Source organism: Pyrenophora tritici-repentis, chromosome 1, assembly GCF_003171515.1.
Source record: "Pyrenophora tritici-repentis strain M4 chromosome 1, whole genome shotgun sequence".
Taxonomy (NCBI): domain Eukaryota; kingdom Fungi; phylum Ascomycota; class Dothideomycetes; order Pleosporales; family Pleosporaceae; genus Pyrenophora; species Pyrenophora tritici-repentis.
This window is the reverse complement of record NC_089390.1, coordinates 1687239-1707076: the sequence shown is the minus strand read 5'-3', so window position 1 is coordinate 1707076 and position 19838 is coordinate 1687239. Positions and strand designations below refer to the sequence as shown.

Below are 19838 nucleotides of genomic sequence, written 5' to 3'. Positions count from 1 at the left end.
AGTGATGGTGGTATTTCCATGGTACACCCGCCTTGTATAATACCCCCTTTTCTCCCTCTCCTCTGTTTTGACCCCTGCATTATCCTTGCCTAGAAGTAGAAGACGATTTTCTGGACACTTAAAGACATGCACAAGAGAAACAGATCACTGATAGTGACGTTTATTGTATCTAGGGTATTTCAAGAGAAACCCTTTCAGCCCAGAGAAAAGAAGAAACAGGGCTGAAAGAATGATCACAGCTAATACATATATGGATGCGATCCTCTAAGATAATACTCGTTCCAAAGAAACATAGCAAAGAACAACCCATAATCCCACATCACACAGACTCACAACGACCCCTTACCCTCACCACCCGCCGCCACCTCCTCCCTAGCAGCCATCCTCTTCTCCCCAAAATTATGCAATCTCTCCCCGATAAGATAAACCTCATCGCGCACAACCAGTCTCCAACGCACCAACAACCTTACCAAAGCAGACGAAGCCCACATGAGCACTAAACTGCACCCCACAGCCGGGAAGCTAAAGCGCCAAACCATATTCTTCGTCGCCTTGGTTGCACCAAGATAAAGCGTGCGACTCATGACAAACGCCAGACTGCTCGGAATAGCAATGGCTACCAAAAAGAGAGCCAGGACGGGTAGGAGGAAACAGCGTGTCGCGATGCGCGCATTGGGGTAGAGATAGCCGTCGCGGACGACGGCGCGGAAGGCGCGAGCAGGACGCGAGTTACGATTTGCAAAGACGACTCTGGCGGCGAGGCGGGAGTAAAGGAAGCCGAGGGTCCAGTCTTGGATGAGGTGGACGACGTGGGGTTCCTTTGGACCGAGGTAGGCATGGAGGGGCATGAGGAAGTAGAGTTCGAGGAGAACGGCGAAGAGGAAGGGGACGGCGAAGACGAGGCTGGCCCAAACGAAAGAGAAGCGAATGAAGCGGCCGCCGATGCGAGAAGTTGTTGCGGCAATGGTTTGGAGCGTAGACATGGGGTCAGGGACAGGTCTGTTGAGCGAGGAGATGAATTTGGTGGCGTGGTAGGTGGAGTAGCCAATGCTGGCGAGGGTATAGATGCCGAGGGAAAAGGCGTGGATATCGTTCATCTCGACGGTTGGGGGGAGGAAGAGCGAGAAGAGGTAGCGACCGAAGAGCAGGGGGAGAATTGTTACGCTGACGCCGGATAGACCCATGAAGATCCATATTGTTACGACAAAGCAGAAGATGCGGACACGGAACCATGGCGGTATGAAGACCATGGAGACGAGGTCCGAGTTGTGCACCCCACCTTCTGTCTGTCCGTCTTTTCGCACATTGTCCTTGTCAACCTCGACAAAGACAGGCTGACCCTTTGGAATGCGGGCTTGGTCTGATGCCGGGGCCCGAACATATCTGCCATCGCTGCCTTCTTGTTCTGGGACCTTGTCGCCAAAGAGAAAGTTCGACAAACGAAGAAAGCCTGCGCATTTTTGAAAACACCACTTGTAGACGGCGTGTAGACCCTCGCTGGGCTTATAGAACTTGATAATTACCGGGGTGAGGAAGTTATAGAACAATAGGTCGAGTGGAAACTCAAGTGATGGCGCTTCGGTCGTCCAGTGGATCGGTAGCACATTTGAAGTCGCCCGGCTCAGGCTCCATACTACTCCGCCAAGGCACACGATGACAAGTGCACCGTATACAAGCGCGCTAAAGGCTATCTTGCGAAGTTGTGTAGTCACGCTACGTTCCAGAACATCTCTTACTGGATGGAAGGTTGGGTCGTCTGGGTCGCGAATGAAGTAGAGAACGCCCTTGCGCATAATCTTGCGACACATGGACACAAATAGTGCGAAGTGGAACATGTAGCAAGTGCCAACGAACCAATGTACAAAACCAGAGGTCCAGGGACTTTGTACAGCAAATTGCCACCTTGTGTATAATGTGGCGTTCTTGAAAAGTGGCAGCATAGCAAGGTCGAGAAGTAGACCACAGTACAGTGGAAACGCCAGCATCTCGATGCTGATGATCAAGATGACCTTCAATACACCGCCAGCTTGCTGTAGGATTTCGGAGATGATGCGTTCGATCTTTTGACCCTGTTGTGACGAGCTGAAAGGAGCTCCGCGCCTAAGATACACGGCACCAGCTAAGGCGAAGAACCCGTAGCCAGCGAGAATTGCAATCAAGCGATCGCTCGCAGTCCAGCGTTCCATAGCAGTGTATGCAGCAGTAGTGTTGCGGCCTAGATCTAGATCAAAGGTAATCTTGTAGGATTTCGAGGTCCAAAGCCAGGAAAGCAAGGCGCAGCACCGACCGTGCACAAGAGTATACGTGTTTTGGATTAGAGACGGCAGGTGGCTGAGAATCCTCAACACGAGCCTGGGTGGTGAGTCTGCCGATATTTCTTCGATGACGGCATTCGCAAAGTTACCTGTCTCATTCAAGGCAAACGACGTTGCATTTTGCAGACTTCGCAGTGAGGCGTGCGCGTTTACTGAGAGCCCAAAGTAGTCAGGCCGAGGCGACAAAGGCGACTCCATGATCATTTTCCCGATACGAATCATGGCACTCTCCGCAAGGGAGAAAGCTGGCGCGGACACAGCGCGGAGTGGACCATCTATGGTTTCTGAAAGCTTGCCCCAGGAGCATAGTCTGACCAACGTCGAGATGGCGTAGGAACTCCAGTATGTCGCGCCAGCTATCACAAAGAGAGTAGCGTCTACGATAAAGTCGGTTACGGTGGCGACCACTTGCAGGGGCAGCTTGATCAATAGGGAAATGGGACTTCCCATAAAGAGAATGACTACTTTCCCCCAAAGATAGGGAATCCACACTGCGCAAGCCAGCGTAGCAGATATCAGCACCGCACTGAATAGAGCGTTCTGGAAGAGACCGACGATTGGGCCTTGCATGCCGATGAGCTCCAGTATTCCCTCGAGATCTTCTGCATCTTCAATGGCGTCCTGGTCATTAACATCGATACCAGCCTGTGCTGCAGCAGCGGCTACTTCAGGATCCTGTGCGGGAGCATTGCCGTGATCTCGGATCTCATTTCCCAAAAATGGAACAAAAGGCGCCTCGTCGGCTAGGTCGCGAACGATGTGCTCATCATTAGCACCTTCGTCGGCTGTCTGTGTCGCTGGTGCCACATCTCCAAACATCCAATCTAATACCACGTTCATTGGATTTCCTTGGGCTTGAGGCTCTGCTGGCTGGGCTTGGTCTGCAGTTGCAGGAGGCTCATTTACGTTTCCCTGACCTTCTGCAGGATCGGCCTGCTCATCGTGAGGGCCTTCATCTTGTCGAGGTCGGCTATCGGTGCTGTCCACTTCAATGGTAGTATCGACTGTGATGATATTATCCACAATGGCAGAACTGCTATCCGCCGATGATGCAGTTTCATGCTCAGAATCTTCATTCGCGTCAACAACCTTGGCTTTTCCTTTGTCGTGTGTATGTTCTCCTTCCAGCGCTTGGTCGGAGTCATCGTCTACAACCTCGGAAATCTGCTGCCAGCTTCCACTACTGTGCTCACTGTCCCGTTCCTGATCGGACAAAACGTCGTGCTCTTGCCTAGGTTGCCGGTCTTCGGTATCGTCTTCCCAGGAGTTGGGCACGTTATCGGACCTTGCTTCATTCGCCTCTGGTGGTTGGGGTACATTTTCAAACGACCATGTATTACCTTCTTCCAAGCTGCGACGTATCTCGGTGGCAATGAAGGATCGATCGCGTGCGGGCATGTTTGGCCTATGGGAGGAGGCCGACGAATCTGAATCATGCGCATCCGGTGCGGAGCTTGATGGTCGTGGAAGGGAAGACGTACGGGTGGGGAAAAGTGAGCTACTACCTTCACCCCTGTCGTCTTCTTCGGGCGAGGGGTCTCCAGCCCTCATTGCCAGCAGAAGGGAGTCTGCGAAAGTGGGGGAAGGGCCGTTAACTTGAGGCAAAGCGTTGGCATTGTCATCGGCGGGCCCCGGTTGTATCAATGATCTGACATCATCAGTCAGACCCTCATGTACTATTCTTCGAACTATCTCGTCGCGTTCTCGCCGAAGCGAGGAAGATCGGCGAACGCGGCGTATCGTGGGTTCGGGCGCGTCCAATTCGTAGGCTTCCTCGGGTATAGGCAACTCATCCTCGTGAGCATCCTCGGGCTCGTTTTCGTGCGCCGCCTGGGCGACCTCAGCGTCCAGAACGTCTAGAGCGTCGTCGAGCTCGTCCTCGTCGACTGCAATGTTTTCCACCTGAACCTCCTCTTCTAGAGCTGCTGCCCGCTGCGCAGCAACATTATCGCCAAGAGCAACCATGTTGATTACGGGTTGTTGCTGGACTACCCATTCTCGAATGAGAAATACCAGGATGAACGCGACTACCACGAGCAGTGTAATGATTTGCCCTTCTATCACGTCGACAATGAAGCGATTGGCAGCGGGGGAGTGGAACCAGTTGAAAAAGGGGACGTCAGAAAGTAGGGACGGGCTGCGAATGCCAAGAGGTTGCGAAGTCGAGTTAGTCGAGGTGGAGTTGATGTACACGTAGCTGGGCCTGTCGATTTGCGCGAGCTGGAGGAAAGGGTATGCGACATTGTACAAGTATTGTTTGGTAAAAGCCCAGATGATGGACCCATCGGCGGTTGTATTATTTGGGATGTATGTTGTGGAGATTGCGCTCGTCGGAGTTGATGGGTATGTGGTCGCGTTGCGAATGGTACTGAGTTCGGATGGGGACACGGTTCGCATTTCGGGCGACTCTGTCACATCAGTAAAGATATCCTGTGACCAGCCACCGTCGCCGACCCAGAACAAGCTGCGCCATACAACGCGCATGCACCATGGCAGAAGGAAGAGCCACACAGCGCCCACCAGGACACCCCGACACCATGTCACAAACATGTTGAAGACATGGAGGGCAGCACGGCGCAGGAATATGGCTGTGGGAATGCGGTTGGGCATGCCGGGGTGATAGAGCTTGGTGAAGCGGAACGATGTCTTGCACAGTTCGCAGTGCTTCTTCTGAGTATGCGACAGCCACTCCATCAAACATTCCTGGTGAACGTATTTTATACTGCCGCTGCACTTGCACGGGAAGAACAGGGGCTCTTCGGTGGTGCCCTCTCCCCGACATATCCGGCACGTATCGGCGTCGTCTCTATCGACTGCTCTGGAGTCCGGCAGTGGGGTGGCGGCCATGGACGTGTCGAGTGGCCCCACAATCAGAGGCCCAGCGTTGTTGGCCATTTTGGTAGGGTAGGATTAAAAGTATACAAAGGCAGTATTAAAGGCTGAAGTGAAGAGACGTGGGCGTTGTGGGTGACAGGAGCCACAAAGCAAGGGCTCAAGTAGTCATTGGGGAGCAAAATGACGGAACGGATACGGGGGCGTCGCGTGGGGACCCTGGTGTGAGTTGTGGGACGAGTGAAAGTCTGTGTGTATGGTTATGTTATGGATATGCAGGGTGTCTGGCCTAGGGTACCGGGCAAAGATGGAAGGCTTGGGTAGTTGTGGTGATGGCGGACCACGGTTGACGACACACACACATGCACTCAAGTCTACCGGTCTTGGCGCCGTCCGGCCGTGACCCTGGCCCCCGACACCCCAGGACGGCAACTGGACGGGCTAGACAGTTTAGTGCCAATGTAGAATGAATGATGCCCGCCCAGCCTTGTTGCTTGGGTGAACTCTTGGTCGCGGTTTTCACATGCTCACCCGCTTGTTTTCCAACAATTGATCGGCGTTGCAGAGTTGCAGTAGCAGAGGGGAGCAGAGCACAACAGGGCAATGTCATGTCTGCGAGGCACCCCAGACCCAGATACCACCAGCAGGGGCTTTCTGAGGCACTGCGCCGGCTCCTCTCCTGCATGTAGAAACTAGAAACTGCACCCTGAGCTGCACCTGCACTCCGCCCGTGCCAGCTGTCGCTTGCGTGCTAACCAACTACACCTGCCAGCGTCTATCGCGTAGTCGTGACAGAGCCCACCAACGCTTTATCGCACTTCCAAATCCTGAATCCTGATCTCACGTCCCGTCCTTGTAGGCCTTCCCGCGTCCGCACGTGCAATTACATCACTGCTGCAGCTCGGTTGTGCCCTCAACGCTAACAAGCAACAAGCAAGTTGCTTCAAGCAACCATCACCACCATTTTTCCTTTCTCATTCCCCCAGAAGCCACGGGCCCTTTGCTTCATTTTGTATGTCTAGAGTTGTCAGTGGGTCTGCCAAGTATCGCTAACTCGACGTCACAGAAGGCGACAATCTACGTAGCGTCACCGCTCCATCGCCCGGCACACACGCGACCATGGCCGGCCCAGCCAACGGAAGGGCAAAAAAGTCCAAAAACTCGCCCAGCGGCAGTGCCAATGGCTCTACCAACGGCAGTAGCAGCGGAAAATCAAATGGCCACACAGAAAAGACGCAACTGACGACGCGGTCGAGACGCTCGCAACGGCCCCGACCAAGTTTCACAGGCGCCCTCACAAGCATGATTGCGAGGTTCACCACCTGGTATCTCATCGTCACCTTCATCTTCCGGTGTCCCGACTCGCTCACTCAGCTGAATGACGAGTCTCCACGCGTGTGCAAGCCCTATCTACAGACCCGTTCCTACGCCGCACCCTACCTTGACCCATACTACGAGACATACGTTGCCCCGCAAATTGACAAGGTCAAGCCCTACACCACACCTGTTGTGACATTCGCCCAGGAAAAGTACGAAACATATGGTGCACACCGCGTCGAGCAGGCCAAGCAATATGCAGAGGCCGAGTACCACAAGACTGTCCGGCCCCAGCTGCTGAAAGCACAGGACCAAGTCAAGGCACAGTACAACCAACATCTCAGCCAACATGTCGACAAGGCGACCCACGCCGCCGCCCCTTACTACAACGACCTCAAGGCAAGCTCCGAGGAGATTTACCATCTTACCCTGCTACCAGCTTACGAGCGTTCCCTGCCCTACCTAAGAAAGGGACACGCATACGGCCACCATGTCCTCGTCCATGTTGTCTACCCTCACGTCCATACTGCAAAAGACGCTACGTGGGCCTTCTTCCTTCGTAGTGTTTGGCCTCAACTACGAGTGCTGTATGGAGACAACGTTGAGCCTCAATTGGTTCGTATCTCCGAAAGACTGGGCCGTTACAAGAACCAGCAAAAGGTCGAATCTGTCATGTCTGCTGTCGAATCTCAGACCGCTCTTTCATCAGAGTCACTCAAGCATACTCCCACCGTTGCAAGCTCCTCTGCCTCTGTTGCATCCCCCAGCTCTACTGGAGGCTCTGGTTGGGGTGTTCTTGACGACTTCTTCGGTAGTGAATCAGCTAGCACAGCTTCAAACGATCATGCTCCAGCCCAAGTCAGCCCTGAAAAGCCCAAACTGACCGGCGCCGAGCTGCAAGAGAAGCTCAACCAAGATCTACGTGACTGGCAGACCAAGTTCGCAACAGCGGCAGACAAGGGCGCTGAAGACCTGGAGACACGAGTAGCTGACATCACCAAGCGACAAATTGACAACGCAGTCAACGGACATGGCAAGGCTTTGCTAGTCAAGCTTGAAGAGACTGCAGACGCCACTATCGCTAAGCTCAAGAAGTTCATCAAGAAGACCGTCGCTGCGCTCCCCGAAGACGCTTCAGAAGCAGAGCTAGAGGCTGCACACGAGAAATGCAGTGTCAAGACCCGCGAGCTCGGCCTCACTGTCAAGGAGCGGGCACAGGATATTCGTGCTTGGAAGGCATCCTATGAGGAAGAGATCGATTCCCTGGTACAAGCTGCTGTCAGGAGCACCGTTGAGGTTCTTGAAAAGATCCACAGTCTCGGCCTTCAAGAAGTTGGCATGCGATGGGTATGCTTATCTACAAATGATTCTATTTTCCGAGCTCTGCTAACCACCATAGGCTTGGACCGATGGCGTCACATATCAAGACTGGCAAAACTACCATAAGCTCAGGAACACACTTGAAGAGTGGCAGGCTGAAGTCGAGGCTGTCGGCTCAAGGCACGATGGCCTACGCATCGCCCATGAAGAGGCCCGAAAGCTTGAAGACAAGGCCATGGCTATCGCTTCGAACATGGTTTCTGAATTGGTACGGTTGAAGGACGTCTCCAAGTCGAAGATCTGGGCAGGCGATGCTACCGATGACTTTTCTGACAAGGCCTTTGCTCCCCGCATTCGCAAAGCTGCTCAGCAGGTCATCGAGAATGTTGGAGATGTCTCATCTCAAATTTCCGAGGCTATCCAGGGTAGTTCTACACCCGTTACCGAGAGCGTCGCCTCCTCTGCCGAAGAGGCATACGCTGAGGTCTCTTCCCAGGCATCCGAAGCTGTACAGGGTAGTTCAACAGCGCTTACCGAAAGTGTCGCCTCTTCCATCAGTAACGCCGCTTCCGCTGCTTCATCTCAGGCTTCTGAAGTCGTTGTAGGTAGCGAAACCCCACTTGCAGAGAGTGTCACATCCTCTGTTGAGGAAGCAGCATCACAGGTCTCATCTCAAGCTTCTGAGGCTATTCAAGATACACTTCCTTCTGAGAGCGTGCTTTCTCAAGCCTCCTCTAAAGCGTCTGAGGTGGTTGATGACACCGCTGCAACGGCGACTGAGGTCTATAATGCCCCCAAGAAAGTGTTTGGTGGAGCCAATGCGCAAATCCTCGCCGAGGCTAAGCAAGTTGTCTTTGACCAACCCCTGGACGATGAAGATGACGACGACACATACTCTGGTAAAGTGCAGGAGGTGCTAGCAGGCGCTGGAGACCGAGCTGCTGAGATGAGCAGAGCTGTCAGCGAAGCGCTTTTGGGCCCTACAAAGACACAGGGTAGCGTCAAATCGGCATCCTCGATCGCAAGCGAACAGTACGCAAAGGCACTTGCCGCTGCATCGAGTGTGTTGTACGGAACCGAGCAAGCAGCTGTTGAGAGTGCCACCAGCGTCGCAGCCGAAAAATACGCTCAAGCTGTGACTGCGGCATCATACGCCATCTTCGGTACACCAACACCTACTGCAATCGTTCAAACCATCCAGATCGAAGCAAACTCGCGTTACAACGATGCTGTACGCGTCGCCAGTGAACAGCTTGAGAACGCCAAGGCACAGTTGTCTCTCCTAGTTTCTGGTGAGCCGCAACCTGCTCATAAGACCATGCTCTCGTATTTCGAAAAGGCTTATTCGGATTCCGTCGCTGCTGCCAGCGAACGCTTGGTGAATGCTATGCAGTACACTGAGTCAGTGAAAAGCTATGCTGCTCGTCCTACCCAAGGGTACTTCGAGTCGGTCTCGTCCATTGCATCTTCTCGACTCGCAGAAGGTCTGAGCCAGGCTTCCTCTCAATTCTCACCTCAGTCCACTGGTGTCGCTGATGGCGCTCGCCGACAATACTACGAAGCTATCGGCCTTGCGCATGCCCGGTACTCTGAGTTTCTCGGTGCTGCTTCGAGCGCTGTCTATGGACACGAACAAGGTACCATTGAGTCTTTGGCCTCTGTTGCGTCTGCTTCTGCTGCTTCTGCGGCATCCGTAGTCTCCGGATCGGCGCAATCAGCCGCTGCCAACGCCCAAGCTGCTGCGCAATCTGCTGCCTCTCAGGTCAGCTCTGGTGTTGTTGGTTCTGAAACCCCGTGGACTGAGTCCGTCGCCTCTCAGGCAAGCCAGAACTGGGAAGCGCTCATTTCACAAGCGAGTAACCAAGTCTACGGCCAGCCCACGCCGTGGGCAGCGTCGGCCTACTCTCAAGCAGGCGCATATGGTGCCCAGGCTACTGCAGCGGCTGCTCAACAGTATGCTGCGGTTCAGGCTCTCATCTCCGAGCTTGTTGTTGGCAAGGAACCAGACTTCACCGAGAGTGTCATGAACCGCTTCGCATCCGCATACTCCACGGCTCTCCCTGCAGCCATGGCATCCGCGCAATCTTATGCAAGCGAGGGTATGCACGCTGCCAGCTCTTACGCTGGCGACGGCTACGACGCAGTGACTGACGCAGCTGCTGATGCTTACGCCTCGGCTTCGTCTGTGGTTAGTGCTGTCTTCACGCCCCCAGCTATGATTGAAGACGTTATGAGCCAGGCTAGTGCATCCTTGGACATGGCCGTTGAAAGTGCATCTATCGCCCTTTATGGAACTCCCAAGGGTGCTGCCGAGCAAGCGAGCGAGTCTGTGGCAAGTGCATACTCATCTATCCAATCTCAAGTGAGTGAGAAGCTATATGGGACTCAAGCAGCTCAGGACAGCTTCTCATCCGCCGCCATATCTGCACAGGCTGCTATCAGCGCCGCCATTTTCGGTACGCCTACCGCCGCAGATTATGTTGCGTCTGCTACAAGCGGTGCCGGTGGTGTCTACAACTCAATCTCATCTGCCATGGGCGAAAACGCGGCCTACATATCGTCAGCGGCCAGCTCCGCCGTTTACGGCCCAGAACAAGGCGCCATGGAAAGTGCCAACAGCCGAATTGCAGACGCGGTAGCTGCTGCTAACAGCCGTATTGCGGAGATGTACGCCGCCGCCTCTGAAGGTGCAGAAAAGGCCGCCAGCAGCCTCTCCAGCGCAGCTACTCAGGCCACCCAAGCTGTCAAGGACGAACTATAGGCGATCCGTCTCTTTCTTCACTTGATACCCGGTTTGGCTTAGGTACAGGTAGCACGTGTTTTGAATGGACTTTGCCGCCCAGCGACATAGACCCAGACAAGGCTACCCTCAGTCAGCCCATACTAGAAAACCCCTACGAGATAATATGCTTATGCTTTTTGTCTCTTTCTCCACTACACCATCAATCGCTACGACACGACATCACCTGTATCAACACATAACCCACTGTTCTTTTTTCTTCTCAACACTCATCACGAATCATTGTACCCCACGCGGCTTTAGTCAGGAGTAACCTCCAGTTGATCTGGAGTCGTCTTACCGCGCGCGACCTTGACATTAAAAGAAGGAAGAAAAGCAACCATCATTGGAGGAAACGAAATGAAACGAGGTGAACGCCCTGTGTATGTAGTTTATGAATGAAAGTAAATCTCTTTTTCGGTTCTACGGAGATGTTTATGAGTGGTTTACCGGCTTCATACCTCGCTTAATTACTCTGACGATCTACTCATTCGTGAATTTCATGAATTTCATGTCCTCTCTGTGACTCGTTTCTATCTACGTTGGTAGCGCTAAGCCCTATGCAGCATAGTAGCTTGACTCAACCCTGAAATCAAAATCGATCAGCATCTTGTACCTAGGCGACACGCCCTCGTTCCTAGCGCGGGGCCAACATTCTCCAACAGTCCCAATTCTCAACAATCCTATTTAAATTCACCTAGCATTCATACACTTTGTTCAATCAAAAACTTGCCATAATGTCATCATCAAAAGAAGCGCAAGCACTAGCTCGCGCCGAATTCTGGAATGAACGCTATGCAAAAGCCGATGGCGAAAAGCCGAAGCATGAATGGTTCCGCGCCTTCAGCGCCCTAGAACCTTTTTTCAAAAAACATCTTTTTGGTGCACGCGGGGAGGCGGGTAAAGGCCAGAGGGTGCTGCATTTGGGTAGTGGGGATAGTGTTGCAGTACAATGCAGTCAATTAAAGTGTAACCGCGCGAGGCAGTCATCAGAGTATATTGTGTTCTGTTGTTGTTGTGCTGTCATGGCCACCTTATATGTAGCCATAATCAGGGTCTATTTACATGACGTATCTCTGATGCTGGTGAGGGGAGAAGGTGCTCATGGAGGGGAGGGAGGAGCGCCAGGACAACGCACGTGACATGCGCAATACCCTTGCCTCACAAACCGCAACAGATAGTGTGCGTTCATGGCCCTCTTTCCTTTAACTACCCCTTTGGACTTCACACACGCACATATATATATATATATATATATATACTACGCAGACTAAGCCGCAGCTATTTGCCTTTCCGCTCCACTAACGCGCGCAGACTGTACCATCACACCTGAGATCAATCAATCAAGCAAGCTGACAGCCCCCGGCTTGATTGATTGGCTGTTTGTATGAGATTTGGCTGGATTGATTGAATTGGCTTGGCGGAAAGTTGTTAGCTTGATTGGTAGCTTGGGTGCTTGATTCCCAAATAGGAAAGTTGTATATATTTTTTGGTGTTGAGTCTCAGCCGTCGTCCCATGTATCTAGATCGTCGTCTTCGCCCACCCACTTGCTAAGCTCGTACAAAACGTCCATCTGCTCGTCGGTAAGCTTTGATTGGCCCATATCGTCGTTGTCGCCGCCACCAAAACCTGCCCGTCTCCATCGTCGTACTGAGTGTAGTGCTGCTAGTAGCTCAGGTGATATACAGCGTCGGCGAGGCTCTAGTAGATCTCCGAGCTCACTGAAGACGCGCTCACACTCACAGCTTGAAGCGGGTATAGAGAGTATAGTAAGCGCCATCTTACTAAGGTTGGGATATTGATCGCGCAGCCCGAACCAGTATTGTATAGGATCGGTGCCCTTGCCAACGATTGGCTCGCGCTTCCACTGCTCATACTCATCCTCCTTAGTATTGCCGCGTGTGGGATCAATAATGCCGTCAATCGCGTCGTCAATATTGCTCGGTTTCTTCGGTGCGCGTGTGTAGCAAGGCCTCGGTAACGGCAGCGACTTGTAATCCGCCCACAGTGCCTGGAAATTAAGATTATTAAGCGCCAGCCAGTCAGGCTTCTCAGCCCACGCTTGATCGCAGTAGTGTTTGTAGCGAGGATGGAGTATTGTAGCAGCGTAGTAAGCTGGCGAGTCGTCGAGTTTAGCGTAGTACTCGTTCGCCTTAAGTAGCGCTGCGCGTAGATTAATAGGAAGGTGATCTTCGGGTGCCTCGTCGTGAGCGTCATGGACTACGCAATCGTAGTAGAGGAGGCGAGCTTCTAATTGAGTGAGTAGAAAATCAAACGTTGGGATCACCTCAGCGATCGCGCCAAAGCTATACTCGCCACGTCCCTCAAAGCGCTTTGTACACTCTTTAAGTGGCCTAAGAACCTCTATATAGTCGGTAACAACAGCCCAATCGGCAGCTGTGAGGCCGTCTGATCTCATCCACTGTGGAGCAGCAGGCCGATTTTTGCCCTGTGAGTCGGCGTAGATATCCTCTTTTGCTGTATTTTGTATGTGGGTGTTCGCGTACGCGTTGATGGCCGGCGCGAGCTTTATAGCTCGCTCAAAACAGTCGAAGTATGAGTTCCAGCGTGTGACTACTGGCTTGATTGGCTGTAGTATCGTGAGCTTGTCGTCTGCGTCGTGAGGTAGCTCACGGTAAGCTGTACGCTGCGCCTTCTCAAAAAGATTGTACTGCTGCGGTGTGTGGATATAGTTGACAATATCGAGAAGTACGCCTAAAGGCCCGTGCTTTCGCCACTCCTTTATAAACGCTGCCTCGTCGGCGAGCTCGTCAACTCCCTCGTTGTTGTATGAGTCTGCATCTCTGCCCCAGAGCAGTCTCTGCCCAATCAGATTGATCGTATGAGGGCCACAGCGGAGGCGTCGGTGTATAGGATTGAAGTTAAGCTCGTGGGCAATCGCAGCGACAGCGGTGTCGTTATTAGAGGCATTGTCGAGGACGAAGTAACCGAGTGTGCGCTCGCTTATGCTAAACTGCTCTAAGATTGATAATACAACCTCAGCTAATCGATCGCCGGAGTGAGCGCCTGTGAGCTGAGGCAGCGCGATAGGCAGGTCTCGGAGCTTGCCATCTGAGTTGACGTAGTGGGCGACGATACCGAGAAACCCGCGCTTGCCGCCTTTCGTTGTCCATCCGTCAAAGCTTATATGGATCTTGCTAAGCGATTGTGACAGCTCGTGGACAACGCGGGGCCTGAGCCAGTCAAACAGTCGTATGACGTATTGGGAGACGCTCTTGTGGTTCTTCCAGAGCGCTGCTTCTGCAAGTGGGTTGGCGATAGCAATTAGGCGTCGAAAAGCTGGTGTTTCGAACTCAGAGATGGGGTGGTTGTTCGCGACGAGCCAGTCTACTGCGGCAAACCTAAAGCGCTGCTTGCTAAACCCGTTAATCTGATTAGCTACTGCCTGTGAGATAGGGACTCTCGCAGTGGTGAGCGCGTTGTAAACACTAGCAACTGGAGTCTTGCCTGGTGCTACTAGCCTATGGCCAGGTTTCTGCTCGCTGAGGTGGCGCGCGGCTGACGAGACTGCTGCGCTTGTATTGTATATCCCAATACCAATATCCGTGAGCTTGTGCTTGAAACACCAGTGGCAGATGAAGAATACGCGGGTTGGATCTTTGAGAAGAGCGACGCGATAGCCGTGGCGATAGATCCAACTCCGCTTGTGTTGGTGCGTCGTGATAGGCTTCGTATACAGCTTAAGGCGACCCCAATCTATGCCATCATAATTGTCTTCGAGATGGGCGTCAAAAGCCTCATCTACAGCGTCGTCGGCGGCTTCAGAAGACGGAGCGAGCGTAGCTTGCTCACTGCCCTCGGCGGGCGCGACGATAGCGTCTTCGGGCTGCGACTCGCGCAATCGCGACTCGAAAGTATGTGTATATGGAGGCGGCGGAGATAGAGCAGATGGCTGAGATTGATATGACTGCGAGTCGATCGCGACGGGCTGGCTCGCAGTGCCGCGCGCGCGCTTTCTAGGCGAGGGAGCGCTATCAGAGACGCGTTTTTTGGGCGGCATGAGGGCGACGATGAGGTGAGGTATACGGCGATAGATCTGCAACACCAAAAGTATATAGTATTGTGGGTGATGGAGATGGAGATGGAGTATACTATATGAGACGACGCGCTGGCTGCTAGTTACACGGAGCTATCGGATATTACTCAATGTTACACGGCGTAACTAAAACACCAAAAAAAGCTCAGTATAGAGCTTTTACAGCTATCTAAGCTGCCTCATGGGCTGCCTCATCACCGAAATCTACTATATACTTAAGGCAATCAAGCTATCAATCTGAATCAAGCTCACGGAAAAGCTCAGCTGGATTGATTGCGTTTTTGTATGAGGTTTGGCTGGATTGATTGAATTGGCTTGGCATCAATCTTCCAATCAAGCTATCAAGCTAGCTTGATTGATCTCAGGTGTGTGTACCATACGACCTCCTCGCACGAGGCTACACCAACCAAGTCTGTCTCGACTTCTCCACCGTAGTCGTAGAAACCATGAAGTCGCGACACAGCGATAAACCACAGGTGGAGTGGCAAGTTGGCGACGTGCGCGATATGAGGGCTATTGCGAGTGGAAGCGTGGACGTGGCGTTTGATAAGGGGACGTTGGATACCATGATTTATGGGAGTCCGTGGAGTCCGCCGGATGAGGTGTTGGAGAACAGTGGGAGGTATATGAAGGAGGTGAGTGGTTATTTACTTGTTTTGTTGAAAAGGGAGTGGGGGACGGGGAGAGGAGAGGAAGAGGGTAGAGGAAACGGTGCTGATAGTAAGAAACAGGTTATGAGAGTACTGAAAGATGATGGTGTGTTTCTTTATATCACGTATAGTGTCGGTAGGCCTTGTACGATCGTACGGGTGAATAACAACAACGAGGTTCTTCTAGTGACTGGTATTGGTATTCTCTACGAACATAGGTGCTACGAAGGTATACCTAAGCTCTGCGCAAGGTGGGCCGAAGTCGGGCCGAAGTGTCAAGCAGCCAACGTCTCTACCGATACTCACGATCCGACATATAGACAACCTCATTTTATTAAGCCGATTGTTAATCGGGATGGCGAGTGGGATTTGGACATGGAGGTTATGGGGGATGGGGATAGTTTTGAGTATTTTGGGTTTGTGATGAGGAAAGGGGGGAACAGTGCGGTACAGGGGGCGTATTTTGAGATGAGAAGTGAGGGAGTTTGTGCTGTATATAGTTTCTATCTATGTGGGTTGAGTGTTGGGTACGTTGTGTTACTGTGCTGACTTGACGGATAGGTATCTTATCGTTCGTTCCTTTTTGTGCTTGATACGGCGAACGGGATAACATTCAAGGCTGTGCTCATCTTGATTTGGACTAGATGTTATCTCTATAATCTCAAAACGGTTTGTTGATATGGTCAACTTATTATAATTTGCAGACAAACGACTTGAGTTACCGAGCGGCCCCTTCTCACAAGCAACTTCACATATCCCATCTCCTCTCTCCTCTTCCACGCTCTCATGGGCAAACACACTCCTCTGCTCCGTCTCCCGTCAAAGCTACCTCCCCATCCTACACACCCTCTTCGATTCCGCGCGGTCCCAACACATCCTCACAACCGCCCTCTTAGCAGAACCACAAACAGACTTCCCCTACCAATACATCGGTCAGGCCACCTTTTAGAACCAACCCCACATCGTACACTACCTGCTAGAACAACAATCACACATGTAGACATGACACCGCATCTACAGCACCTCACAAGATCTCCCTCGGGCGCCGCAGATGGAAACATACTGCACTTAGCTGCCAACGCTCGCAACCCGGATATTCTCCGCTTTGCTATGTCGTTTCCTTTCCTCATAGCGTGGATGCAACGACGGGGAGTGGGAATATACCTTTGATTTTGCTGTTTTTTGCGAGACCGACTAGTGTGGAGGCGGTTAGGATGTTGCTGGAGGTGCGGGGTGCGGGGTGCGGATGTGAATTTGGCGCCGGCAGGGGGGCGGTATTCGCCGCTTAGGACGGCGGTGAGGTTTGTGGAGTGTTTAGTTGAAGGTGGGACGAGGGTTGGGGATGCAATTGTGAGAGGGGAGAGTGGGTGGAGGAGATGGATGTGGAGGCGGATAGGGTGAGTGAGAGAAATATGGTGGATGTTTTCGTTGTTGGGGTGGAGAGAGAGATGGGTAGGGAGATTCCTTATTTGGTTTAGCTGAGTTGGAAGATAGGATATGATATGGCTTGTATAATACTACTTGCGATTAATAGCAGTATATTTATACTGCAGTAGGATTTGCACATGCCAAGAAGAACAGTCATCCTGGTCTACAGGTCTATTCTGCTGGTCGATCAGAGCGTTAATATATCAAGCCCCTTCACTTAGCATCGCGCCTCACTATCTCAGCTCTATCAAGCAACTACTCCCACCTCTCATCCTCCGCATATTCCAGCGCAGCAGTAGGTACCTCAAACTTCCGTTTCGCCCTCACAAACCAATCCACCATTGCGATGAAAAGAAAACCTAGAAGAACAGGCGGCGCATAATTCAGAGTCAAACTCGTCACCGGCCTAGACGCCGGAAAAGCAACAAAAATCATGACATATACTAGATAAACCATGGCACACAGCTTAATTGGAACGCTCCATTTACCAAATTGGAAGGGTCCGTATTTCGGGTGTCTCCTGACAAGCTGGCGTAGCGTAAGAAGTATGATAGGAACGAGGTAGGATACATATAATGCGATTGTGGGCAGCGAGATGAGCGAGTTGAGGGCTGTTGTTGAGCTGAGGCTGATGAGGGAGAGGAGGCAGCAGATAATTCCAACGAGGAGGAGTGCGGGTATTGGCACTTGGAGTTTTGGATGGATCTGAAACTCTTTCAGTTGGATACGCAAAGATTTGTATGGTTAACAGCTTACGTAGGTGAAATGCTGGTGAAAAGGAAGACCTTTGTCGGATGCGAAACGCCAGACTAACCTGGCAACGGATGCGACGATGTTGAAGTTGCCTATCATGAGCTGGAAGCCCATTAGTGCTGTCATGACGGTGGAAGCTGGTTTTGATCCTGTGCTACAGGATTATATTAGTACAGGTATGTGTGAAATCGAACAGAGGATGTGTCTTACGCAGAGTAAAAGACTTCTGTGATGGGTAGGATTGATTTTGCGACGGCTGTTTCGTCTCCGATGCAGAACATCAGACAGATACAAAACGCAATCATCATAACGGCGTTGAGGATAGTTGCTAAGACCATGGCCTTGGGCACCCGTCTGCAAGGCTCTTTTGTCTCTTCGACTATACGGTTGATTAGTATCAGTCGAAAGAACACTTTCGACTTACACCAACTTACTCATGTGAAGGACACCGTCAAAGCTACTAATCGGGTATGCGGTTGCAAGCATACCAATCGAGAAAGCGACGCGTGGATTCACCCATCCCGCATCTGTATGCAGAGTTTTGAAGACATATGTGGGTGTACCGTGCTTGGCCAGTGTACAAAGTGTCATAACAACCGCCACAAACAAGACGACGTGAAAGATACCGCCGACTGTTTCCAGATAATTGATAATCTGCCTCAGATAGAGATTGAGTACCAACGGAACAACAAGGAACGCGATGAGGAACACCGTCGAATGCCATGGCTGGGGCTCATAGCTTGGACTGTTGAAGATGATCAATCCGGATAGCGTGTTGGACATGAAGGAGAAGGCACCCGCACAGCTGCACACCCAAGCGATGACTGTAATCCAACCTTCCCGACCTGTCAGCTCACAGGGTAATATGGAAACTAAGCACGAATCGGGTGGTTATTTACCCTGTATGAACCCCCAGAACTCAGGCGCAAACGGCGCGAAACGTGCTGACCATCTATACTGTGCGCCGACGGTGGGATCCCTGTTATGTAATCAGTAATCGAGACACATAACTAGCAGCTATGATTCGATTTCCATTACATGGAAGCCATCTCTCCCAAAGCCAACGCTACTAAAGTAGAATCAATGCCAGCAATCATGGATCCATAGACCAGAGCCGCAGGACCCCCGTTCGGCCACGCAAGCTGAAATGAGAGACCCACGGCTTCCCATGCGACTTGAAGTGTGAAGCCGAAGTTGTTGATGGCGAGTTGGTTGATATAGCGCTGGAGCTGGTATCAAAGGGTTGATTATGAGCAGTATTACGATATCTTACCTGGAATACGCCTTTTTCGGAAGGGCCAGATAGATCACTGTCATGTTCAGTGTTCCCGGTATTGTCATGGACGCCATCTTCGCCATTTGGAAGCGTCGTTGTGAAGCGTGCTATGTCCTTTTCCACGGCCTCAGAAGCAAACGGGCAACGCGTAGGAGGACTGGAGTTGTGGGATACGGTCATTGAGCGAAGCACTTTCAATTCATGTGGTTCGTTTGGTACCAAAGTTGGGGTTTCATTTCAGTGCCAAACGCGCCTGCATGGCGCGACTTTCTGGTAGCCAGATCCTACAATGCTAGGCAGTCTGCCCATGGACTTATGAGGGAGTGGGGTTTGTGCGACTGAAACGCCCTTTTGAGGATGCCCACGCCGCCGACGTGCATCGACGCGACATGTATATTCATCTGGAGCTGCAGTTAAATTTCGTTCTTTATGCATATCTGTCACTGCGAACCCATAGTGTTGTTATCTGTACCCTTCTCAATACCACAAGAGATCATCTTGGCTGGTTGTGCATGCAATCTCGTGTTCGTGGGTGGTGGTAACACGACGTCCTTCCGAGCATGGTACCTCACCTCCCAGCTGAGCCTTGATAATTACATCATCGACGTCCTTGAACAACACCTTTGGCCATCACCCTCGTCTCCACCTAGACCTAGTTTTTCGCCTTTGCTTTGATCAGCCTTTCTTTGGAGTATGCGTAATTTCGTATGCACAGTTGCAAGTCAAATACCTGGGTACATGTAGAGGATCGCATGGTCAGCAATGTGAATATTCGTGAGCCCTCCGTAGTGCAGATGGATCTCTGTTACTACCTCAATATATTCTCAAATCAATCAGTCAATTATTTGGAATCTTTCTTTACACTTTAGAGATCATACAGAGGTGTTGTATGACTCGTTTCGTGTTCGGCAATGAGAAGCAAGTGTCCAGAGCAAGTTGATAAGGACCAGAAAATCCATTGGAATATTTTCTCCACCACATGAATCACCCTTTCACATCTGCGTGATATTTGCCAGGGTGCGATCGATAACATGCGTTATGGTCGTTTACTCCGACATGGTATCGGTGATCTCCCAGTATAACGCAAGCTGGTTCGGCAGTGTAGGGATG

General features: G+C 51.8%; 5 protein-coding genes across 5 annotated transcripts; 2 read left to right on the top strand and 3 right to left on the bottom strand.

The window, feature by feature from the left end:
* Positions 1 to 329: 329 nt before the first annotated feature.
* On the bottom strand, positions 330 to 5210 carry PtrM4_006690 (RING finger membrane protein; the record flags this gene model as incomplete). Its single annotated transcript, XM_066102811.1, has 2 exons — positions 330 to 818; positions 915 to 5210. 2 exons carry the CDS (start codon positions 5208 to 5210, stop codon positions 330 to 332), a joined length of 4785 nt encoding a protein of 1594 aa, XP_065965013.1.
* A 1056-nt stretch (positions 5211 to 6266) lies between these two features.
* PtrM4_006680 (RP1-2 multi-domain protein) lies at positions 6267 to 10545 on the top strand (the record flags this gene model as incomplete). Its single annotated transcript, XM_001930669.2, has 2 exons — positions 6267 to 7811; positions 7864 to 10545. The coding sequence occupies 2 exons, from the start codon at positions 6267 to 6269 to the stop codon at positions 10543 to 10545; spliced, it is 4227 nt and encodes a 1408-aa protein (XP_001930704.1).
* A 1520-nt stretch (positions 10546 to 12065) lies between these two features.
* Positions 12066 to 14585, bottom strand: PtrM4_006670 (Dimer-Tnp-hAT domain containing protein; the record flags this gene model as incomplete). Its single annotated transcript, XM_066102810.1, has 1 exon — positions 12066 to 14585. The coding sequence occupies one exon, from the start codon at positions 14583 to 14585 to the stop codon at positions 12066 to 12068; it is 2520 nt and encodes an 839-aa protein (XP_065965012.1).
* A 482-nt stretch (positions 14586 to 15067) lies between these two features.
* Positions 15068 to 15359, top strand: PtrM4_006660 (Na-H-antiport-1 domain containing protein; the record flags this gene model as incomplete). The annotated part of the gene is made up of 2 exons (XM_066102809.1): positions 15068 to 15243; positions 15353 to 15359. The coding sequence occupies 2 exons, from the start codon at positions 15068 to 15070 to the stop codon at positions 15357 to 15359; spliced, it is 183 nt and encodes a 60-aa protein (XP_065965011.1).
* Positions 15360 to 16954: 1595 nt separating this feature from the next.
* Positions 16955 to 18908, bottom strand: PtrM4_006650 (PotE, Amino acid transporter; the record flags this gene model as incomplete). Its single annotated transcript, XM_066102808.1, has 7 exons — positions 16955 to 17404; positions 17456 to 17606; positions 17663 to 17831; positions 17887 to 18288; positions 18352 to 18431; positions 18491 to 18675; positions 18726 to 18908. 7 exons carry the CDS (start codon positions 18906 to 18908, stop codon positions 16955 to 16957), a joined length of 1620 nt encoding a protein of 539 aa, XP_065965010.1.
* Between the last annotated feature and the right edge of the window lie 930 nt (positions 18909 to 19838).